Source organism: Harpia harpyja, chromosome 18 (assembly GCF_026419915.1).
Source record: "Harpia harpyja isolate bHarHar1 chromosome 18, bHarHar1 primary haplotype, whole genome shotgun sequence".
Classification (NCBI taxonomy): domain Eukaryota; kingdom Metazoa; phylum Chordata; class Aves; order Accipitriformes; family Accipitridae; genus Harpia; species Harpia harpyja.
In genome coordinates this window covers 23,061,278-23,087,413 of record NC_068957.1, presented here as the reverse complement: position 1 = coordinate 23,087,413, position 26,136 = coordinate 23,061,278, and the positions used below count along the sequence as shown (strand labels likewise).

Here is a 26,136-nt window from a genome sequence, read left to right as displayed (position 1 = left end):
CCCCAAGGACCAAAACTCATTGCAGTAATTTCAGGAGAGTAACTGTATGTGGACCTTGGTGACAGGCTTGGTGAATCACGCTTCCAACTCCTCCATGTTATTGTCGACTGCACTGGTAGAACCCGAATGGAGTGGAGATCATATGTGCTAAAGTGCTCCTGGCCTGGAAGAAAGAGATTGCTGCACATCAGGAGTACTTGGGAAGATGCAGCAGGTCTGCCCCGAGGCAGCCTGTTTTACCAGCCTGGAGTCTGGAGTAGGTACCAATTTAGATGTCAGCGCATGAGAAACCATCTGTGGGCTGTGAGCTGGGTGTTAAAAGGGAAAGAGTGGCCGTACAGACGGGGGTCAACCAGTGCAATTGTTCGCTTGCTGTCGCTGCTGCGTACACAGCTTGTGTTGATGGGGAAGTTTCTGAACTAACCATCCTAGTTCTTGATAAGGGAAATACAGGTGATACTATTCAGGTCTATACTGGACTTTCACTAGTGCCTGATTTTTAGGAAGAACACAATGACAATGTGGTACTTACCATTCTTAACGGTAAAGTTAATAAAGTTCTAATCCACTTCAGTCCCGGCTCTGAACAATTCAGTGGTATTAAGGAGTCTTTTTTTCTAACAGTAACACCAATTCGTAATGACAGAAAAAAAGTTCAGTTTTGTGATGCTTTAGGAACAAACTTCCACTGACATTTTCACTGAGGCTGATGTTGAGGACCTTCTTCACTGAAAAACCCCGGAGAATCGAGTAGGAAGATTTTGGGTTGGAGTGTCAGACCTTTTCTCCACAATTTCCTTCTGTCTGCTGAAGTGAGAAGGGAGTGCTCTGAGCCCACGGAAGATGAGCTGTGGCTCTCCTCTTGCCGGTGTAGGCACTGTTATGAGAGTTGCCATAGGGACCAGGTTCTAGTTATCAGCTCAAACAACTTCATGTATGATTAATGTTAATTGCCCATTTTGCATGGATGACTTTTTTCCTCCTGCTGAATTGGCTCCTGTTGCCTTTGATGTGGCTGGTGATCCAATGTCCTGCAATGGTTAGACAAGTGATCAGTTTGCCAGTGCTGAGAGGAGACAGAATCAGGTTGCTGGGAGGTCAGAGTTTGCTTCTCTTCTTAAACACTGAAAGGTCAAGTAGAGTTTAACTACCATTGGCATCTTTGAAATGTTGTAATAAATGCCAAAGCAAGGAGATTATTTTAAATCCATGCTACAACTAAAAATTGTAGGGTAATAGGAAATAATTTTAACTCAAACTATCAAGATGTTACGTTTATTGGTAAAGGCTTCAAAGAGTACCTTTCACAATCAGTAGGAGGTATTTCGTGATCTTTGAGGACAGCAAAATTTTAATTTGTGCTTCCTGTCCCAGTTTCAGGAAAGCAACTAAGATTGTGGGTTTTGGTGGTTGTTTTGTTGTTGTTGTCGTTGTGGGTTTTTTGTTGGTTTGGGGTTTTTTTTGGTTTTGTTTTTGGTTTGTTGTTTTTTTTACTTCTGGGTACTTGCACCAGTTACTGCCACTATTATCAGAGCAATTTACGCAGCATGTCATATAGTACTTCTGTATTTCTCCTTTAAGCCTAATAAAATATGTTGCTATTGAAGAAATCTGTGATACATATGAGAGCTTCCTAAATCACAAGTCTAGCACATTTTTATACCAAACAGCTCAAGCTTCGTGGAATCAATAATTAATTTATTAACTGGATATCTTTTGAAAAAACAAAATCAGCAGTCCTTGCTAGACTACCTACTGCCAATTCATAAATAGTTGATGACAAAAATGAAAAGTGTAGAAGTAAAATTCAAATCTTAACGATCAAAGTATCGGGTACCTCATCTATCACAACTTGGAATAAATATATCACAGAATGTGTCATATCTCATTGACACTGCAAGACATAATGCTTTCCCTTGTTATCTAGCTAACTGCCAAGTCTACAAAGTTTATAGGCTGCTAAGATAATGTGCTGGTGGTAATCCACTTCAGTTGCAGAAATATGAAGTACTGTTGAAATATATTTCTACTTGGTTTATTCTTTCCTCTCAAGAGGATAGGATACTATTTCAGTTCCTCTAAAGAAGCCCAGAGAATGAAAAGCAAAGCATCAGGATAAATTATGCTAAATGGTGGACTAGACCCCAGAGGAAATCATGCTTCTGTGGTACAGTATTCCCCCATTTATCTTACAAATGTTACATCTAATGTTAATTTTGTAAAGGGAAAGCATTCAAAGATTCGTCTGATCCTTTTAATAATAGTTTTAGTGTTATAGTGTTATTTGTCAAATGCATACCATCATAACTTAGTTTTCTAGTTTTGACAGACCATTCATACAGAAAATATTTTGGGCTACTAATACATAACACTTTATTTCACAAAACACAAATAAGCTAGTAATTAAACTCCAAAACTTAACAAATAATTGCCAGCAAGCAATTACCATTCAATTAAAGAGTAATTACATGGTTATTTGTGCCCTGTAAAATAAAGCATTACTGAAATCAGTAACGCAATCAATATTTTAGCAGAAACAGGATGCTGCAGTGATGGACCTTTCAACCTGTGCTGATTAAATTGTCATCCAAATAACAGTTTCCTAGTTAAATCACCACATGTTTATTTGTCTTGATTAATATGCAAATTCACTTCTGATTCTAGTAAATCTCCTATATTTAAAAGCGCAAAAGTAGAGCACTATCATACATCAACAGTGATCTGCTGTATGTTTCCACTGATTAATTACATTTCACAAAGTGTTGATGAATTTGTGGATTTTATGAAATATAGTTGTCTATAATGAGTGTAAAATAGAGTTATAAAAGATGGAGCTGATCAGTAATTTTAACAAAATCACAGAAATAGCCTTATTCTATGTTTTGATACAAATTAAAAATCCTTGGGATGTCTAGGGAATGTATAAAACTTTGAGAGGAAAAATAATAAAATTAGCTCTCAACAGGAGTAGAAAATAAAGGAAAAACAGACATTCATGAATGATTTCTCAACGTTTTACTAGATAAATTTTGAGTGTCAAATATACTGCTTAAAATGTAATTTAGTCTCTGACAAATTTAATTCCAAGCAAAATACAAAAATGAACAACATTCAGATTAGTTCATTTTTCTCTTTCAGAGTTAGTGATTTTGCAGGGGTGGGATGGAGAGGGTGACAAGAATGACTATATAACCGTAGTGTAAAAAAAGGTAAAAGGCCCAAACTTCCAATCATCTTTGCTTTCAAGTAATTGATGACCCAAGGGCTTTTTGGTTTTGTTTTTGAGAGATACTAATAGAATTTTAATCAGTATAAACTTTGAGCTGGCCAATTTATTTGCATCTATTTAGTAAAAAGAATAAGATTAATAAATTTCTTAGTGAGAAACGGTATTGTACTTCTGTTTTAGTCTCCATGGTCTTCACTTGTGACCATAACTCTTGTACTTTAAAATGTTTTTAAGAGATATCTATAAACTAGCAGTTTCTAACTGAAGTAGCATCTAATTTAGAATTGAGTCATTTTCCATTCCCAAAGATCTACTGATGGCACATATAAAATGTACGTAGAGATTTTAAAATCTCAAAGAAATGCATTTAAAATTGTTTGAAGCTGATCGTTCCTGTTTATGCTTCCTTTGTTATCAATGAGGAAAAGATTTTTCTACACTTCTTGGATTTATAACTTTCTTGAATGAGCTAAAGGAAAAGGTGAAGAAGAAAATGCAATAAAAGAGCAGGGTGACAAAAGATTAGGAGAAATAATATTAAATAAAGTTAATATTTATATGCTAATGCTATTAGCATTTGTATGGTAATACTTAAAAATCACAAACGATGTCTTAACTCTCCCCAGATGATAATTCTGCTTGCCTTACGATGATTTCTGTTCAAGGCTTGTATTAGCAGTTTTCCCTGAAATGTCAAGATTAGGTATGTTTACACAGTAAATGTGAAATTTGTCGGAATTCTAGACTTCATAAGATGATAGGAAGCATACTAGGTACTGGGGGTGTTGAGATAGACCAGCGAGATTTCATTGCTTGGTGATGCCAGCCCTAGCCCTGACCGCAGCATATTCACAACATAAAGTAAATCCCATAAAAATTTTGAATCTGCTAATGTTTTTGTTTCCTTTGTGTACATCTTATTAAAAAATAGGATTTAGAGCAAACATTTGTATCCTTTCTCTATGAAATTTCTGGTTTCACGTTTAAACAAAAATGCCAGAAAACTTGTTTCTGGCCAAAACGGGACTGGAAGTGTTTGGATTCAGATACGCTCCCGAGGTGCTTTCTGTGAGTTCTGGTGTCTTCCCAGGCAGAAGATCTTGCTTCATGATAGGTGACATGGTCTCTGGTCATCTCCAGGCAATCTAGCTGGAAGAGTGGAGTACCTGCTGCAGACTCGGCAGTAGCGTATCAGAATGCTGCGAGGCTCTTCCCTTCGTTTCCTTGATTCAGAACCAGACATACAGCATTAAAGGGGTTCATATGTAAACTACAGAACACAGTGTTAAAGACTCAAATGGTTCTTTCGCAGGTGTTGTATGAATGACAGTCAGCTATAAGTAGCATCCAGCCTTGAGTTTTTCATTTAAAAGCTAACATTAAGTTAGAGGCAAAGGACTTTGATTTTATTTGAACAGGTTCAGCTGGGAACAATTGCATTCAAATTATTATGGCTACAGCTGTGTAAGAAAGACCAGAATCTGGCCCCTAGTAGTTAGTGCTTCATAGTAATAGTCACTAAAAGGACATGAGTAGGTTAGAAGTATGCAAATTTTTTTTTTTCCTTCAGAATCTATCAAAAGGACCTTCCCCAAAAGGACTACAATCCAAAAGACACCAAAACCCGGAGAAAACAGTGCTGTGTTTTCCCAATGGTGTTTGCCTTATGTCTGTAAGTAGGCAGGATATAAATGCAGTCAGTGGGACTCTGAAAGACAACTGAGTAAGTTTTGGTGCGAACCTCTCTTTCATCATCTCCTAAAACTTTTCTTTAACCTTGGCCGTTCGGTACAGGTCAGTGCATAACCACAGATTGGAGAGTTTCACTTCTGCTTGTAGTATATGCTGGGAAACACCTTAAGATCTGATCTGGTAAACCTGTGGGCTTTGAGTTGTCTGCTCAGAGTCTACAGAGTTATTAACATAAACTGTTGTCTGTGCAAAAACGGCGTAACCAGGAATAAAACTCTGTTGTCTCCCCTCCTCTTCCCCTGAAAACCCAAATTATAAATAAAATGTGCCTTCATAAAAGTCTTTTAAAACTGTTTGTTTAATTTTAAAAATGTTTTTCTTAGATTAATATCAACATATGGAGTTCTATGGAAAAGATTTGTTAGTATTTGAGCTTGAGAAGAGAATGGTTTGTAGTTTAGTTGATTGAGCTCTTCTGTTGGAGAAAGCTGCTAATTTTAGCTGTTTTGTAATTTTTTTCAGAGACAGTAAGTGCTAACTAAGCATTCAGACATGCATATGTATAAGCAGAGACTTCTGTAAATCAAAAGAGCAACGATTCTTTTTTGTTTAAAACCCTCACATACCAGCCTAATACTGTCTGTTAGACAATCTTCTTGTGCAGTGGATGATTTCAGCAAGTGATTTTAATAGAGAATGTATGTGTGCCTCTAACTTCCTGCAAAACTCAAATACTCTTACTTTAGGTTTACTTTATTATAGCCTAGTGAGTCTGGGCTCTCGTAGTAGGCTTTACTACATAGCCATCATAGTATGATAAACAACTTAAAGCATAAAAAAGAAAAATGGAAGAAGTACTGAATAAAATGAAATACAAAATGGACAAATGCAAAGCTAAAAAGAGTGGGAATAGTTTTATAGAGATAAAATAATAAACCAAGAAAATGATTTTGTGCTACTTTGATGTACAGTAAAACAAAATAACACTAGAACACTGTGAAAAATGAACAGGTTAATGGTACCTCTGTGTAGTGTTGCTGGAAGTTGTCTTCATTTAAACGCAGAGTTTGTCTTACATTGATGGAGGGCTTTGCCACTGTAAGTTGATAGAGTGAGGTTTAACTTAAATTTCTTTGTGAACTAGAAGCATTTTGGAAATGCTTTCTATTCAGACCTCATTCATTGTTGCAGCTTAGTTATTTTACACAATGTTTTGCTATGTTTTGTCAAAAGCTCTAGTACTCAACACAGTAAAATTTGTTTTGACCAAAGAGAAGGAGCAATGCTTTTCCAAACATAAAGACGTTGCATTTTTATTAGCTGGCTTGGGGAGGAGTTGATTCAAATGGGGTTTTGGTCTGTAAATCTCTGTATTATGATGGCAGCTGTGTAGGATGATTACACGTGCACACACTGATGTAAGGGATAAATGTGGTAGTTGAAAATGATAGTTAAATGTAACAGGTCTGTAATCAGACATTTAACATTTGGGATTAAAAACTGCAATCATAATTCATAAGCTGGTCAAGGGACGGTGAGATTTTTGATGGGTTGGGCTAACATTCTTGGTTTAACCTATCTGTAATAATTGAAAACACCAATTGGTCCGTAAAGATAAGTAGTCAGTTTTGGAAAAGCTTAGTGTTAAATTATTGCTGCATCATCAGAAGTAGGCAGTTACCTGCTGTGATTCAGAAGGCAAGGTTTAAGATTATGTTGCATTCAAGGTTTCAACTTCTCTTCTTTAGGCAGGACAACTTTTAGTTTTCTGTCAAGCAGGTGTGTGGCACAGACTTTGGAGCAGTTACTGCTGTGACCCTTTTCCACTAGCCACCTGTAAGGTCATGGAAGCCCTGGATAATGGAAAAGCTTGACTACTGTATGGGTCGTAGAGGTACATGCAGATGTGCCTTCTGTGAAGCGGCCTGGTCAGCCAGGCTGAGATGCCTGGTCAGCCCTGAGCTGGTTCGTAGTGGCAGCTAGAAGCAGCGTGGCTGTAAGCATCCAGCGCAGGGTCTGAGCTAATAAATTCTGGTGCACCCAGCCTCAGTAGCTCTGGCATCCCTGTAGTCATTGCATCATTAATCCACAACCCATATAAACCCTGGCTTGTGAGCTGAGTAATGCATTTAATTGCATTTTTCAAGACTTTACGTGTGAGTTACACATGCGTGTGAATTTCTTGAGATCCATTTTACAGATAGTCATATTAAGAAAAAAATATTAATTAGCAAAGTAATGGTACAATAGGGGTAGAAATATGGATTGCTTTCTTTCTCGTCTTGCGGTGCAGATTAAAAAAAAAAATCTTAGCTTTCTAGTTATTTATGTGACTTTGAGTTCCTGACTGTGTTAACTATAGGTGCTGTTTGGCAGTGTATTGTTAGTTCATTTGAAACCTATACAATTCTTGTATGTTTGATCAACTTATTTTTCTTTTTTGCTAGGCAAGAATTTCTAATATATTTTTGTGTATCATTGGTGGTTCATATATTTTATACAAATCAATACTATGTGTAGTAAGCAAATATTTCAAAAAGAAAATGTGTTTTCATTTATCCTCTTATTTCATCAGCTCACGACCAGGAAGACCCCCCAAGCGTTCACTAGGAGTTGCGATACAAGAAAATGCACGTCTTCTGCCCCATGGAGTTCCAGGCCTCTTATCACCAGGACTTATCTCTCCGACAGGTAATAAAATCCATCAGATGATCAGCCTCATCTCTTCATACTGCACAGCAGTTAAAATAAACTAATATTGATCTAACTGCCTTGTCCTTCAGGGCTTTTTCAAGCTTTACCAGAGGTTACATTATTGGGGTTTTTTGAGTGTTCATGAAAACTCTGTTTTGTTGCTGCAGTGACTGAAATCTAATGGATTTATAATTTAGTACTTTATTAATTGTAATTTCCTTACAGGAAATTCCATTATATGTGTTATTTTAGTAAAAGAAAAAAAAAAAAAAAAGAGAAAATGAACGATTGTCTCGGAGAACCCTGTAGCATGCATTTCTTCCTTTCAAATGCATGTGTATTTTAGTTCTCATGGGATATGAACAGCGTGGCTAATGCGTATTGTATTGTAACATCATTAATGTATGCTGGGAAGATAGAGAAATGCTTGTACGAATTATAGAAGAAACACTTGAAAAGCAGATAAATCCGCATTGCCACAGTGGATTGTACTTTAACAATAACAATCTGCATTCAATATCATAATATGGAAGAACTAGCATGAAAATATGTGAAGTTATAAACAAGCCCTAAACAGAATTTAATGCATAGTATTTTATTTCACTTCATTAATTTATTAATAGAGTTTAAATTAAGTCTTGTGCTATGCTGATGAGTGTTTTAATTTTTTATTAATTGATGTGTGCTAAAGGTAAGTTTATTTTGGTAATAAAGCTATATTAACAGACTGTATTCGTAAAAGTAATTGTTTAAATATTCAACAGGCTTAGCAGTTTTAGGATTACGGTCAAAGTCCAGTCTGAATATATTGCATCTCCATAATAACCAAACTTAGTGAAGTGTTTAGCAGAATATAAAGTCATAGAACATCTTACAGGGAAAGCAGGATTAAAAAAAAATGATTAATAGGAGTATAGCGACTTCTGTCTTGAACTTGCAGATTACCCTGCTTGCAGAACCTATTGCACTGCAACTGAGTGCCTCAGCAGGTCTCAGTGTTCAGGGGAATAACAAAGCTGAGATGTTTAATTTCTCCTACAGCTCCAAGTGTCACAAGGACTTCACAGTGAACCAATAACCTTTATCACTGTGGAAGTGGGAATGAACATTCTTAAGCAATAGTCACAGTAACCTTAACTGAAGTAGTTAATAAAGCATGAAAGCATTTTGCTAGAGCCAGACGCCACAGCTGAGCTAGTGCAACTTCATGTACTGTTCATATATGTGGCAGGGATCAAGAACTGTGTTTTTACTCTTATGAGCAGTTTATAAATGAGGGTCTTCTTTTAGTAGCTCTGTCGTGTTCTCAGCTCAGGAATTTCATGCATTTGGTGTTTTTTATGTTATTACCAGTGGGCAAGAAAGCACAAGAGCCACTATGCATTGGTAATGTCTTGTCAGAAATCCAAAATATTCCATATTACTTTTCCAGCCTGTGTGTGTTTGCAAATAGGACATCGAATTATGCCGACTACCATATTGCTTTAAATTGGGAAATATTTTAGGATGCAGTGTGCTGACTATGCACAGTAAAATAGTATCATAGACACATTCTGTGTCTCACAGATATTTTGGGTATCACAGAGTTTGAATAAAAAATTTTTAAGTTGAATTTCTAGACTGTTGTAAGTTGTTTGGAGTCTGAAGCGATGACTAGGATACATCCCACTTTATTTAACACGCGGAGGGTTGCATGAGAAGATTGGCGCCGGGGGACTGTCTTTCAGCCCAGGCCCGGGGTGGCCGCCTTCCTGACCTTGAGAGCTGCCTGTGAAAACCTCTGCATGACGAAGTGCCGAAAGTCACAGACAGTGTGCCTCAAGTAGCTGAAAAGGAGTTTTGGGAGCAGCTTGTAGGCAGGAGAAAACGCGCATTTCCAGAGCATCTCGGTGTCACTGAGGATCCTGAACAAGACAGGTCCCCACAGACGAAGCAGCCCTGCCACCAAGCCATGGCAGGGCAGCTCCATGCTGACAGTCTGTGGAGGCTTGTCACTCAGGAATCAGAGCTCCTGATGTTTTTGAGTTGTTTATCTTGTTCATAAAGAAAGAACAGTGTAAAAGTTGGGGGAATTGCTGAGTAAGGAGAGGTGCCGAAAGAGCCACTTCTAAACTCAATGGGGATTTGAGCTGTTGTAAACTTGATGGAGCACCTGGGATATGAAGCCTCCATTAGCTTTATTTATACCTGTTTACACTTAATTACTTACTGCTTTGCTCTGGTTGCCTTCAAAACTTTCGCAATTGGATCCTTTCCTTTTGTCTGAACTAAGAACAAAATGCATTTTAACACTTCTCACAGAACAGAGGTTTTTCTTCCAGTCTTCTGAGCGGTGGATAACAGACTGGAATAAAAGTTGCAGGGTTATTAACCTGTTACGTACTGGCTAAGTTTCACTTTGGTTATTTATGATCTTACTTGCATATAATTTCCTCTGGTTCTGACAGTTTTGGCCCACAGCATTTGTATGTAAAACTGAATCTGTTCCCTGCCCCTGGCTGTCCTCTGCTCCGTGACCTGCTGGTTTAGGGGAGGCTTTCTGCATGAAGCACTCTCTGTTCCAACGCAGTGTTTCAGATGGCTGTGGGAGGGGAGCAGGACCAAGGCTGGGGCAGAGACTGAGGAGGGTTTGCAGCATGGTAGGGCTGGATCCATCCCTTCCAGTAGAGTGGATGCTGCTATGGAGGCAAGAACGACTCTTTACCTCTTGGTGACTTCTTTGGTTACTTGCTTCCTCTAACTGCAGGGTAATTGCCCAAAGCTTTTTTTCTTTTTTTTTTTTTTTAGCGTCTTTTTGTCCACTCCTTGATAATCCCTCTGTCTGATCTTGGCTGTTCTTCCTACAGCACAGATATGCAGATGGTTATGTTAGTCTGCCTACGTTGTTCAAAAAAAAAACAAAACCCGAAGTCACACTTGCTCTTCTTATGTGGCTACCTTATTTTCTAATGTGTCTGAGTTGTTTTCTTCTTCAGATAAGCTCATTTTAGTAACAGACTCCACATCAGCAAATACAGCATGATTCATCCATCCTTTGCATTTTTTCATTTTTGCCTTCTCTTTAGTCTTCTGTCAAGTTAAAGAGAAGGAGTTTGCATCCAGGCTAGCTCTTGGTTAGATGGATAGATCTCAAGAAGTTGCTGTTCTGGCTGCAGAGCTCACAGATCTGTCTGTAGAGGGTATTACAGAGTGATGATTAGTAACTTCCTGCAGACTTGAGTGAGCCATCTGTGTTTCCACTCCTTGAAATGTGCTGTTATTTTCATCACCCATTTGGTTTGTGTCAGCTCAGTTTACATGGTCATTTTCACATAATAAACGGGTAGTTAAATTAGGCATACTGCATTTCCCACTATAGAGCGTAATTTTTTTACCTCTTGGCAAAGTGGACTACAACTACTCTTATACGCAAGTAATTTGTGAAGGTAATAAGTGAAGCCTCGACCTTTTTAAATGTTTGTAGGTACCTTCCACCTTTGGGGAATGGGAACATTTGAGTTACAATGAGACGAGAGCAGCAGGGTGGTTAAAACTGCTGTGATTGAGGAAGGTGAGGTGGTGTGTCTGGGATACATACCACTGGGAAGTGCTTGTGTAAACAGCACAATAACCGTGCCCAAACTGCATCCTTCAAGAGCTGATATTTAAGTACTGTCCATTTTACGTTAACTTAGGAGAAAGTGTTTTCCTTCTTGTATTCGTGTAGGAGATGTGGAAATCAGCGTGGTGCCCTTGCCTGCTGTGAGGGCAAAGGAAAAATCCTGGATGTCACAGAGGGATGGTCATGAAAGGCTCAGTCCTTCAAACAATGCAGTGCGATGACATGACATTAACAAAAAAAGGCTTTATCTCCTATTAAAGTACAAGTCTTTGTCATCAGTGTATCTTAACAAGACAGTTGGGACTTATTTATGCAATAGATTCTCAAGGAAGTTTTAGGGTTGTCGTGGTTTAACCCCAGCCAGTAACTAAGCACCACACAGCCGCTTACTCACTCCTCCCCAACCAGTGGGATGGGGGAGAGAATTGGGGGAAAAAAGTAAAACTCGTGGGTTGAGATAAGAACAGTTTAATAGAACAGAAAGGAAGAAACTAATAGTGATAATAATAACAATAATAAAATGACAATAATAATAAAAAAAGGGATCGGAATATATGGAACAAGTGAGGCACAATGCAATTGCTCACCACCCACCGACCAATGCCCAGTTAGTTCCCGAACAACGATCCTCCCCGGGCCAACTCCCCCCAGTTTATATACTAGACGTGACGTCAGATGGTATGGAATGCCCCTTTGGCCAGTTTGGGTCAGCTGCCCTGGCGGTGTCCCCTCCCAACTCCTTGTGCCCCTCCAGCCTTCTTGCTGGCTGAGCATGAGAAGCTGAAAGATCCTTGACTTAGTCTAAACACTCCTCAGCAACAACTGAAAACATCAGTCTGTTACCAACATTCTTCTCATACTGAATCCAAAACATAGCACTATACCAGCTACTAGGAAGACAACTCTATCCCGAAACCTGCCGAAACCAGGACAAGGGTCTGAAGCAGTAGTTTGCTGTGTGAAGAGAAGCTGAATTGCTTTAAGCCAGTAGTTCAGAAAACTGTTGATAAGGAATGAAGCTGAAAGAGTAGTTGGATCTTTTGATAGTTATCCGTGCCAACTTCAGTCCTCCTACCCTTCATTTAGGTTGTTCTCTCAAAAGGTTAGAAAACCACTATATGAAGTCTTCATTGCAATTTTTCTGTATTCATTTTGTAGAATGGCTACTATTATTTCAGTAAAACCATTGTGGGGGCTGCTCCGTCTTGTTTTGAAGGTATTGGAGAGGGTGGCTCATGAAGAAAATTGTCCTGCCACTAGAACTTTGCGAGACTGTGGTACAGAGCACAAAACCTGCTTTCTGGAGCAGTTTTCAAGTGGTAGGATGGGCATGTCTCTGACTGCACGTGGGCTGGGAATCGTGCAGCAGAAGCTGATGGGTTGCTGGAAAGGTGTGGTGAGGCTGGGTGCAAGGAAGATGGACACGAGCCTGTTCAAAACATTTCCGTTGCCATTTTATATTTCTGAGATTTGCCATCCAGAGCTGTGAGCAACCTGGTAGGCCTAATCCAGTGTACCCTGGCGGGGTACATGCCGTATAGGTCAGCGGATAGACTGCAGTGAGGATTTAGGGCCGAGGGCTGTGGAGTGCTCAGTGCAGGAGATGGGAGGAAGCCTGACTGATGGGGAATCGTGTGTTAGAAGAGGAAAACAAGGCATTTTCAAATGGATACTCAACTTTGGTGGCCTTTGGTGGATGCGAGGCGGGAGAATTCAGAATTTAGAGGTTAGACAGAGATTCACCCCCAGGTGACGACTGTGTGGTAGGGAAAACTTGTTGGAATATACTGTGTGCAGAGGCTGTGGCTGGTGCTGCCGCAGGTGGGCAGGATGTCTGAGGCTCTTCCTGGTGTTAATACCTCCCGATTAAACCTGCCGCTAGCATCATCAGGTCTCTGCTGTTTTCTTACATTGGTCTGCCCAGGTGACAGAAGCAAACCACCTGCATTTCCAAATGTGTAAGATAAACTGCTGTTTTCATTACCAGCTACATTAGTTTCACCTCCCTTGAAGTGATCCTTTTTTATTTAATAAACAGACTTTTAAAATAGACACTGTTATATTAGCTGTTTGTCTAGAGTTTTTAAGAATGTAGTAATTAAAATATTGACCTGTTTGTAAAGATACGAGTATTTTTTCGGTATAGTTTTTTCTTATCAATAGTTAAGGGAAGCTGTTGTGAACCGAATAGTTTCATGTAATTAATATTCTAGTGAAGTTAATATTTTAATAGATATACGAAGTCACATCACTGTGGGACTCAGATAGAATTGCTCACAGGAGTATGCTAACTTTATGTGTTACTTCAATAAAGTAGTGATACCAGCAGCGATACCAGCAGCCACTTACTCTTTCTACAGAAAAGCTAAGATAAAACAGTATTTGCAGTATCTGCAGTCTTTAGGCACTTTAACTTGGTATATCCTTGTTAGGCAAATGAGTGAGACTAGAGGCTTTCAAGGTCTTTGGTATCCAGTTGCTGTTCTTCAAGGTTGGGCACACAGTCAGCCAGCACAGCCTCGCTGATGCGCAAGAGCTGCCTGCGGGAGCTCCCGGCTGCCATCGACCCCACAGATCATCTCCTTATTTCCGTCTGAGACTGGTGTTGCTCCAGTGCCCACCAGTCTCTCCTGGCTGAGGAACTGTAAGATGTGCTCGGGGTCAGAAGAGCAGAGCCGCGGGAGCAGCAAGGACGTTGGCTTACGGAGGGGCACGGCGGGGCTGGAGGCAGTGGATCTGCTCCACGTGTAGCATTTGCTCAGAGACTGGGGTTGCCAAAACCAGGCTCTGAAGGTTTGCCTCTCTGTATTGTAAAACCTGCTTCCAAGAAACAGCTGTTATTTGAAGAATAAGCATTCACTCAGGGTCACTTTACAGAACATCTATTGACCGATTTCACCACTTGGGGTGTTTGATGTAGGGCTGCTGTGGCTGGCAGCTGCTGGCAGGAGCCCTGGAGCCTCGGAGAGCAAGGAGCAGACGATTGTAGCATTAAGGGAACCCCTTCCTTTCTCAGCACACTTAACTGAGCATTTTTGTATGTTTACATATCCTATTTCTGTGGCTCATTTCACTGTTTACGGTTATCCTTTTTGGGTTTTTTTCAGTTGTCATAGATGTCATTTTAAAGTTCCATTTATAATAAGAAACATATGCATGACTTTGTCATTGTTGGCATTACCTGGCTTGGTAGAAATTATTATTTTCAATCAAAGGCAAACATACTGATTAAGGATGCCACAACACTCCTCTGCCTATGGGGAACGTTAACAGTTTATAAATTGTTCTTGGTGACAATTCAGTAGTGAATTACTTTGATATATATGGCTAATAAATTAATATGATTAAGTTAATGAGTAGTACAAGTGTTGCCAAACTCCACTCGTCGGGCTTTTAATGCTGCTCCACATTTGCAGCTCTAGCTTCCCCCTGTGGTGAGAGGATCAGTGCTACCTACGCACTGTCATTGTGATAAATGGCATATCCCACAGTGCCCTGCACTCCATCTGGTGTGTCCCCAAAATGAGAAATATTTTATACAAATCACACACTCAGAAGCTCAAAGGACTGTAGAAAGATCTATTTTTTCAAACAATAATAAAAATGCATACATCTCTTTAGCAACTCTTCATTTTTACTGTCATAATGAATGCATATAGCTTTGGGAAATGAAAGCTTGTGTGAGTAACATAGGAAAGTTATCCACTACACAGTAAAGCTGACAAATAAGTTACATGCTCACTCTTTTATTTTATCATGAAATGTTCTGAGATAAAAAATGATGTTAGAACATCTATTTAACTGGATTTTAAAATTAAAGACCATGTATGCTGCATGATTGAGTACCACCCCATCTCATGCCAGCAAATTTCTGTGCTGAAGGGAGCATGAATTTGAGTGAATGAGGAATGCAGGATCATATCATTACTCTTTAAAATACAGCCGTTCAGTAGAGTTCTGATAATCTAAAAACTATACTTGGTGACTATGAGTCACTCGGTTCCTCTCTTTCCTTTTGTCTTTTAATATTATCTTTCTTTAGGGATCCATTTTTAGTGTCTGCTTTATCTGAGTGGGACATTACACTTTTGACAAAGGAATAGGTAAAGCTGTTGAGAATTTACTGAATGGTTAACCTTGTCATAAATTTAATTTACACATAGCCTCAGCTACTAATTATTGTCCGAGAAGTGTGAAACTCAGTAATATACTTCTATTTTTAAGCATTTGCACAGAATTTTTTAAAAATTAGATCCTACTGAGTTCCTACGTCTTTTGAGATGCAGTGTTCAACAAAGTGGTCACACTGAGAGAATTAAGACTGTATTGTCTTGACACTCAGGGCAGGTGTGTGCTGAATTTATCTTGATTTGCAGATGGAAGGGAACCGTTTGAAAAAGCTGGCTGAAGTATCACAGAGTTAGCAAAATCACTAAGTTTTTATCTGTTTTTATGATCTGTGACATTCTTTACTACCAGCTTTTCTGTTAGCCTCACGTTTGATGGCATTGAGGTCTATAATGATCATAATACCTGTCTGCTGCTCTCTGTCGCATCTTTAACTGACTTTGAAACTGTTTTAGCTCTTTTAAGTCATCATTAAGAAATGTCTTCAAGTCAAAAATAGTATCAGGAGGTATGAAAGATTTATCTTCAGCGCTCTTTGTTTTCTGGAGGACTGTTTTCGCAATAACAACACTATTGTAATTGAATAGTTTTTGTTAGGTTTTATTTTCCTTTACAACAACATGATTAAGTTGAACAAATAGTTACAGTCTGAAATGTTTTCCATTCGGTACCTTTAACCAGTATCACAGCGAGTGTATTTAAATGCCTTAAGAGTGGTTGTGTAGGAATCCCAGACTGACTGTATCTTGTACAGTCTTGCATTTTAATGTAGGAAGCTGTTTTTTGGATTCACTGAAGTTATATTGTCATTGAAGAACTTTTACATTCATGCTAATGGAGAATGGCTTATTGTGATTTAGCTGGTTACAAGGATCATCAAATGCACTGTAGGGTGATAATCCTCTGGTAGGCAACTCAAGCATCTTCAGATTCTGGACTACTACCTTGGGTGACATAAGGCCTATTCATGATTCTCCATTTTAAAAGAAGCATATTTTATGCTAACAATAGAAATTGGAATATTATGGCATACAACATCAGAGACAAGGAGCGTAGATCCCCGCTGATACTCCTACTCTGCTTTAGATTTATCGAGCAGTATTTCAGAAGACCTGTTAAGCTCAAGATACCTACACGCACTTGAATTTTTATTCCTGTGACTTTGAGGGGTAACCCTGTATAACTGTTTAAATAGAAACAATTGTAACTGGCTGGATAATACACTCTGGTTGCAGAAAAACGTTGATCCATCATCATCATCTATTTGCAATGCTAAAATTTACATTTACATAAATAATATTCCTTAAAATGCAGCCTTCAGATCTATATTAGATTTGAGTAATGTGATTTCCTGAAGGAAAGCTTTGTAAGGCTGTATTTTGGCAAAATTCTTGGTATAACCACACTGCTGCAAATTGTTCAGAAAAATTAGGGAATGAATCTCACTGGATTAAAAAGTAAGCATGTACTCTACTTAAATCCAAGTATTTCCATAGTTACAATTCTGGTCAGGTATTAAGTACTTTAAATGTAATTTAACAGCTGTTGTGCTTCGGTCCTTGTCATACAGACCTCTGGAGTCCTGAACAAGTGAAATACTTCACTATGTTATTAAGATTAGGCAAACAAATAATCCCATTGATTTGGATTGGATTACTTGTTTGCTTAAACATAAGTGTTTTGCTACTTACTATAGCGTTTTGGAGAATGTGTTCTATGAGGATTCTTTTGCAAAATTGTGAATTCAGTAAGTGTCTATGTCAAACCAATACTCCCTTTTGATTGTCCTAGTAGTCTTCATTCTTTTAGTGTTTTGTGTGGACTAGGGTTTGTGAAAAGAAGCAACACATTTTATGAAAAAAAAGTTGGAAAAAATTTTAACGAAATGGCTGCTGATTGGGAAGTCACCTGAAAGATGGCAGTTATTTGGGTTTTTTTAGCCACATCAAGCAGCTCAGAGTGACGGGAGTGGCTTGCACTTGGAGCCCAAGGTGACAGCTGGAAATCCTGCTTGTCTGAGGATGATGATTTGCAAAACGCTAGCTCTAGTTCTCCCTTATCCTGAAAATATTTCTGCTGGAGTTGAGGCAGTGATAACAAATACTAGAAATTTTTCATTTGCTGATGCTGATTTCTGGATTAGCCTTTGCGTTGGTTTGGCAGAAGGGAGAGCTTGGTATGCTGAAAGCAAGATGGTAAATATGTTCAAACTAGGGAAAGAATACCGTGTGTGTTCAGGAGGGGACAATTTGAGTCTGTCTATGTAAAGTAGTGAAAAATTGCCCTGGTAATCTGGGAGAGAAGATTTTGGCATAATTTTTATGCATGTGCAGAAAATTGAGAGAAGCAAGTTTAGCAATGAAGGCTACCTCGCTGTCCTTTCTGGAGAAGCTGCTTGTATAGCTGATCTCCCAAGGAGCAGACCTTTGCTATGTAGAAAGTACAGCGGCTGCAGTTGGTGTTTCCTCCTGCACAAGAAGAATGTGCTCTTCTTTCAGCCCTTCCCAAGTAATAAAACACGATGCCAAGTGCTGGCAACAAATTAGGATTCACGATGAAAAGGAAACATATCTTACTGAGCATTTTGAAGAGGCGCACATTTTTATTTTGAAGCTAGCGTAACTAAAATAGATTTCATTGTCCGATCATTCTCATTAAGTGACTGGGACCATATTAAGATTTCACTGGAAATGTATTTGTATTGTATAAACTATTTTATCACAGTCAACATTAATTGGTGTAAAGAAAAACAAGCTGACTTAATGAGTATAGTATCATACACTATCCTTTTGCTGAAGAGAGAGACCTCTTCAGTTTGCAGAGAGGCGTGCTGATAGCAACTGGCGTTGCTGCTACCGTGTTGTACCTATTTTAAAGATAGATGTAGGACCAGAGTTCTGGAGGATTCAGTCTAGAAACTGAATTCATTCTGAAAACCCTTTGCAAAGACAAATAATTCCTAGAGCTACCAACCTCCTGTTCCTGCCTCACTTGAATATGAAAAGCTTTACTTCAGAAAGAGAAGCATTTTATGTAATACGTGCCTGAATGTAAATGACAGACATTTCATTAGGAAAGGAAAGCCTTTATTAAATATAATGATCTACATTGTTTTTATGTAATCTAATGAATTACAGTAAAAGCCTGAGAAATGAGCTGGAAAAGGTAGAGTACTCTCCCATGAAAGCGAGCTATGATAACCTTTTTGTAATTCTTTAACATGTTGAAAGAGTATTTCTACACAGACTTATTAAATTAAGCAAGGTCACCTTTTCATTTTATTAACAGATTCAGTTTGCCAGATCATGGACTTTGATTCTGAAAAATGTGGATGAATCATGCAGTAACATATGTCAAGTAGAAAATTGGTTAGAAAATGTTAAATCATTTTGATGTTTGTATCTTTGTTTTTACCGCTGCACAACTGTAAAAAATAAAATGCTTAATTACTGTTTTTCACATTTGCATATTGATTGGATGTGCTTTAATAATAATGATATTTCTAAGTGGATTATCTCTCCTGACTGGGGCAGTCTCAATCTAATATTTGCATAAAGGGAAGAAAGTATCCTTTTCAATAGGAATATAAAATTCTGTTCTTCTGACATGCAGTATACAATCATTACTTTGAAAGGTTAGCTATAAATAATAACCAGTGAAACTGGTTGTACACTTAAAGATGAGCACATATATTGCATTTATCAGTGTGACCCCAGTTCAGCAAAGCAGGAATAAAACTGACATCCTGTCATGCAAGTTGTTCATATACGTTCCCAAATCTCTGCATGTATATTATAGTCTTTTTATATAATATAAATATGAAGAGGAAAATTATATTTAACGGGTGCTACATCAATTTAACAAAAAATCTTGCTGTAATTGTTTATAAAGAATTTCATAGTCACTTCTAATTAAGACAGTAAATGTCATTTATATTTCCAGTCTCTTGGAATTACTTTTTCTCCCATATTTGCATCTGTCACCTCTTTTGTCTAAGTAAAAGTAATGCATAAGCTCTTCACTGGTATATGTAACAGAACTGAGAGAACATCCTATCAATAGCCCCAAACTTTATGTAAATAAAGGACTTAAAGGAATAGATTATTTTCATATTGCCTATATGGTTTTAAATGAAAGTACACTAATGTACAGATGTAGCTAAATCCGACTATCGTTAACAGCTCAGTAGTTCTGCACACATATGCAGAAACACTGTTCTTGCTACTCGGGGCACGCAGGCGGGGTGCAGCAGAGTGCAGTCGACTTGGCCCTGGCAATCGCAGAGCAGGTGACTTGATTACACTGAAATCAGGCAGAAAATGTCCTCTTCTGGCCACTCGAGTGAATCAGTCAAATTATCGAGTGGCAAAACTAATTCTATGCCGTGGGCCATCAGAGCTGCCACTTCCTATAAGTCAAGCCTTCACTTAGTGTGAAATTGTTTTTTATTTTATTCTCTTTCATTTATTATGCTTATTTCAGCTAATCCACTTAGTGAATGTGAATTACCCAGTATACTAAAGCTGTTTCAGATGTGCAGCCTTCTTGTGCTTTACTGGTGAAATATGAGGACTGCTCTCCTTTTAAGGCACTCCTGACACTGTTATGACCTATACAGTTAAAGTAGTATTTCAATTTTTCAGATGAGAACTCGAATGAGGAGAAGAGTTTGAATATGATTTAAAATTATCTAAAAGTGCATATGGTTCAGCTTTCTTTTAAAAGCAGATATAATTCAGATGGGTCACATTTTTAAGAACTAGGAACATATCTGCCATGAGTTGTAGGCCATTAAGTACCAGTTAATTTGAAAGAGTTTGACAGAACAAATAATTCCCTTGGAAAGCATTGAATATTGTTTTTAACATTAAAATATTGCCTTAAATGCTGGCAGAAACAAAGCTGAGATCTGCTTAAAGCACTCATACAGGTGATATACCCTAGGCAATACTTGGGTATATAATTCTGTCCAAATGGCAATCCCTCATTTGACTGTGCCCTCTGGTACACAGCATTAACATTTTCCAATAAAAGAAGAGCAAAACATATGGAGTCTTTTATTTCAAGCAAAGAAAAATAAAAAAGAATAATGAGAATAAAAAAAATAAAATGCCTGTGGTGATGGACAAGGGAAGCTACCAGGGAGTTGCTACAGCAGAGTGCATCAGAATAGGAAAACAAAACTAGCCAGGAGGCACCTCCCATAGGCATCTAAATATAGGTTTCAGATATGTATAAGTACAAAAATATGTAGATGTATATGTATCATATGCTGAAACAAAGAGGCATGATTCAGGAGAAACCAGATATATTGTTTTAACTCGTATTCACACAGTGCTTTGGGCTGACATACATCTTGGGCAGATGAGGGGACTTGAAGGGTGGAAGGAAGTAAGCAGAGCCTCAAAAAGAAAAGTTGAAAGGATCATACTGTGATTAAGATGGATGCGTTGCTGACAGTGTCAGAGCAACAGCTGCTAAATCTAGGAGGCACTTGAAAGGGTCCCTCTACTTTGTTATATATGGAAGTCAATAGGTTATTTGGGCTAAGAACACCCTATTATTCAAATTCAGCTGACCCAGAAAGCCTTGCCATCTTTCAATGGCAATTCATAGGGCTTTGCCATTTAGGTAGTGGTTTTGGTATTTCCCAGTACAAAATTGTTCTGTGTAGTCTTGTATGACATATGGATATATTGATCTCAATTTTTTTCCTGAAATGTATTACATTAGTCTGTATAAGGCTTCAGAATGCTATTCTGTGTTTGCAGCTGGGTTAGATTGCTGAAAACTTGTCACCAGAATCTCTTTTTCAAACCTATTAAGCATCAAGGCTATGTACCATAAATTGTTTTGGCCTTCCTGTTTTGGAACTGCTTCATTAAAATTTTTAATTACAGATAATATTTCTTCCTAGTAGCTTATCAGTCCTATATATTAGGTAAGCATGAGTCCTAATCCTGTTGAGAATATGTGTTCATTGATGGAAAGTTTTCACTGTAGATTGTGCATAGGAAAATATCCTGAGAATAGGTTTTTTGCCCATTGATACAGACATGGCCTTCCCTTTCTGATGTGTCTCTCTTGATCTCCATTTTTCATTGCATCATATTACTCTGCCTTTCCTCTTTATTTTTTTGCCCTTGACTTTTATGTCTACACTACAATTTGTGTTGACCTTGAGGTTGCCCTCAATTAGCTGAGCCATTTCAGTATCATGGCCCACACCAGAATCCTCCGCAACGTGCTTCTGATTTGAAAAGCAGAGCCATCCTAGAAACTGGTCCGTGACCATTTTTCTTTTCCTTTCAAGTTAGTGTTTATTTCCAGGCAATAAAGAGAAGGAGTGATACAAAAGAGATAGAAATCAGAAGCAATAAATCATAGGATCGCTTCTGGTAGGTTTTCTGTGCTCAAGCCTGCAGTGTCTGTGCCACCTGCAAAAAGAGGAGGATTGGGAAAGGTTTGGATGAGAGAGATAAATCTTATCCCTGAAAGTTCAACAAACCTCTCAGGATCCAAAGGGTGGCTGCCGGGGATCAGGATCAGGAATTTGATGAATAATGGTCAGACAGCAGGTTAGGCTGACCTCATGTGTGACCCTAAATAGGAGGAGGGTGTTAGAGTGCCTGGATTGCGGTACGGTTGGGGTTCTTTGCTCTGCCACTGATGGCAGAAACCCCAAGACCCTGCTTGTACCTCGCCTCCTACAGCTGCGCTTGGTTGCGTGCCATGCCCTCTGTATGGAAAGCCAATACTGGCCAGTCATCTTTGGCCATCCCTGTTCTGTATTGGAATTTGCTCTCTGGACAAAGTTCCATACTGACAACAGCAAACCTTGCTATCTAATGGCTAGGTGGGGAATGGTTTTGGCTTGTGAGCAGACAGAGATGAGGATAGTTTGTGTTGTTATCATAAAAGATGTGGTATGGTCAAAGGATGGCCTTCAATCTCCTTGGCTACCTTCTGTTCTTTTTTACCTCTTTCTCTTATCATTCATAGGTATTTTTCTGTTTTTCAGATTCTGATCTATGGAGCAGCAATGGTTCGAATGTGTATTTGTGTAACATCTCTCTAGAACTTCTGTGCTGATGCAGTAAAAATAACAATGAGATCGAAGTAGTTTACTAGATAGTAAAATACTGCTTAGTTTTAGGATTTACTACCTGCATCTTTTTAAAGGCTAAGATGATGAGCCACTATGTTAATTGAGGAACTAGCTGGTCTTGGTAGTGAGCTACTTTTCTCTGTCTTCCAGCTCAAGAAGATCATACTAGTCTTTAAAAGAATGAACAAACTGTGACATCTAATGTTACCACTCACGTGTCACACGTTTTTTGCTAGATGACAGCCAGTACTATCACTCCAATACTTGTATCTTCTGCATCATCAAATTCTGTGTTTATACATCTCCTGTGAAGTAACAAATGGAAATTTGGCAGTGGATTTTGTGGGATGCCATTCAATTGCTATTGGAAGGACGGTTAAAAATCATGGTGAAATGATTTTTCACAAATACCAGCTAAGGGGCTATAAGCATCTCTTTTAAAATGTGCTCAAGATGCAGTAAATTGTTTCAGGCACATCTTCAATTTTTTAATTTTTTTTTCAACTTTATGTAGATTTTTAATTTTATTTTATAAAATAAAAGAAGCTGCTTTTGTGTGTCTGAAGTCAGTTATCAAGATTAGAGTCATTCAAATGTGTTAGGTTTTGACCTGTGCTTCTGTAGCGAGCTTACTTCAACAAGTTGAAATAAAATATAAATAACTTCCTCGTAGTTTTTACGTCAAATCCCAGATTAAAATTAAATGTTTTCTGAAGTGAAAGATGTATGCAGTGTTGGCTCATCTTGGTTTAACTGTGAGTCTGAAAATTCGTGGGTTAAATTAGTAAAATAGAGTAGGTTGATAATGATATTGTCAGTCCAGACTTCTGACCATGTCACTATTTAGTATTGATGAAGTAGTCCATGTTTGCCTGTTCCTATGCATTTACAAGAAATGGCATGAGATATGTGCTAGTCCTAGATAATTTTTTCTCCAGCACCTAGATCACATTCCCCTGCATAAATTTAAGTCTTAGTAAAACTGAATTTCTAGTGTAAATATTGGTGGTTATGCTTTTGCTTTCTGTCTCACAAAAATTTCAAAAGTCTGGGTTACCTTTGCAGTTAAATGGACTAGCTGAGAACAGTTCATAAAGACATAACATTTTGCAGCGTTATTTGTAATAAGGGGAATTCAGGGACTCATGGCAACTTTGGCAGGAAAAGTACTTTGGGTGACGTAGTTACTAAGGATAGTACGGAGCTAGTCACGTCTTGATTTTAGAAGGCTGTCAGTAAAAGCTGTCCTTCCTGAGATGCGGGTTAGTATTTTCCTGGTGGCAAGACATAGACAGAGCATGGAGGTGGATTGTGATGGATGGAGCAGGGATTCGATGCACGGTCTGATTTGTTAGTCCATGGTGTCTCCTCTTTTATATGACAATGCTGTGAGAAAGGGATGACTTGGCTGTAGTAACAGTTTTAATCTAGACCTTTCATACCTGCTGATGATTATCTGAAGAGGGTTCTGCTGGTTAGGTAATTTTCTGGTAGAGGTTGTGGAAATGACTGCATGCCTATGAAAATGAGAACTTGTGGTATGGCTAAGTGTTTCCTTGTGTGTCTCTTACATTCATGTAGAAGTACACTGGAGTGCCTTATTTTCTATCTTTCTTTTTGTTCTTTGCTGAGAATTTTATTGGGGAGAAATAGCCATGTAATGTGTGTATTAATCACATCAACTTCTGGTTTTTCCTTTTCATAGGAATGCCTTGTTTTCTCCATTTGAGACGTTCATTCTGATCTACAGTGAACGATATCTATAAGCAAAAGGGAATTGAAATATCTTCCCAGGGTTAGTTTTAATTTTGCTTAATGGATGAAGGAAGATGAAACGCAACCTATTCCCCAGGGTTATTTAACATTAGAACTTGAACCTAATTAAGGGATTTGAGATTTTTTTTTTTTTTTTTTTTTTATAAATTGTTTTAAAAACTGAGACCTGTTTAAGGCACCTCCTAGTGGGAGGTGCATGGCTACTGGCATGAGAATGGTTTGGGGACTCACTCAGGATCTTCTGGCGTCCAGTCCCCATTGTACCATTTTGCTGTATGTTTGGGTTCTGATTATCAGATGTCTGTCTTCTTGCTTCCGTTCCTCTAAAATGATGCCAACAGTTGGATTATACCATGTGGGGAGTGAGGAGGTTGATTAGTCAATAGATGTGAAATATTTAGTTGGTGGAAAATGTGTATAGTACAGTGAGGCCATGATTATTAGTCATGTCTTCAAAAAATCTTGTGCTCAGTTTCAGGGCATTCTACCTGCTTAAGAATAGTGAGAGCAGACTTTTATGGTGAAATTGTAGAGAGCTGTTGTAGATTAATTAAAGTTACAGACCCTCAACATTTGTATTCTATTTGGGATGTCACTCCCAGTAAGCTTTTTAAAAATGTAGTGGTGCAAATGGAAAAGTTTCAGCAAATATTAGATGTAACAATGAAGACTTTTGTTCCTCATTAAACCATTTCTTGATGTTTCCCGATAGATTTTCATCTAAACGCTTGCTAATCCCAGAGCTCTGACAGGCAAGGCCTGCTGAATTAGGCCAACCACTGCTACAAATAGCTACTGCACACGAAACAGTAATCATTGCTTTCCAGTCTATTATTAGATTAACTTCATAGGGATTGCTTTTTTCTCCTGTGAGTTGATGCATAAATGACATGCTTTACTCTCCAATAAATCTAACAGCAGAGTGGCTATGACATGATGTTCATACCCCTTAATCCCATGACAGATTATTTTTGATGGCTGCAGAAGTTTAGAGCAGCTTGAAACCATTAGAATTTAAAGGCATCATTGAAATTTTACAGCGTACCTGACTCAGACACAACAGGGCTAGTACTGAGCTAAGTTTGCGGTGTATTGGCTCCACGTTGTGATTACCTGTCACGGGGAGTCTTACTTAGTTATACTGATCCCCAGCTGTCGTTCAGAGGAGGTAAACAGTCTTCTGGCGCTGCACCTTCACGGTCTCTCCTTGGAGAACGTATGCTGCTGTGCATAATGTTCCTGTGCTTGAAACTTTCACCTGGAGACAGTCGTAACAGTTGAACACATGTGGAGAGCATGTTATGCACACAGAGTGCTTCATATAGGTGCTTGCATGGATGAGCATGCTGAAAAACATTTGAACCTTTGTTGCTTGTTAACCTTTTTTAAGATTTTGATATTGCTGATGGTCATTTTTTTCCCCCACTTAGCAATAAGTAGAAGTTTGCATTGTTAAAGGATGAAATTCAGTTTTAGTAGCATATATGTGCTTTTAATAGTGTTCTTTTTTTCCAGATTTAAGAACTTTGTTTTTTCCTGCTGAAACCCAGATAAAGTTTGCAAAGCTCAAGACTCTTCAAATCCAAGGTGTTTACTACTATTTATATCTCATGTGAATGAATGACTGTATTTGGCTCTGGTTCTAAACTGTGTTTACCTGTTGTTTCATACAGCTGTCTAAAATTTGCTGCTTTTAGACGTAACAATCACAACCATAAAATTGCTATCTAAATAGGAAGATGTACATTGATTTCCATTGATTTGTATGTGTGTTTGTACATACCTAAATAGCATCATATCAAATTGAGCTCTGTAGATTTCCATATATCTCTCAAAAGATTTCTATTCTGTACAGTTCCTGGGAAAAAAAAAAAAAAAAAGAAAGTCTTTTTCATCTAACAGCTTTGG

At 38.3% G+C, this 26,136-nt stretch overlaps 1 protein-coding gene across 4 annotated transcripts in view; it reads left to right on the top strand.

Moving 5' to 3' along the window:
• The window catches only part of DACH2 (dachshund family transcription factor 2), a 314,287-nt gene that overhangs the window by 153,570 nt on the left and 134,581 nt on the right, over window positions 1-26,136 (top strand). For all 4 annotated transcript variants that reach the window (XM_052813355.1, XM_052813357.1, XM_052813354.1 and 1 more), the window contains exon 2: window positions 7,497-7,612. In XM_052813355.1, coding sequence (XP_052669315.1) covers window positions 7,497-7,612 — 116 coding nt within the window. The remainder of the gene's footprint in view (window positions 1-7,496; window positions 7,613-26,136) is intronic.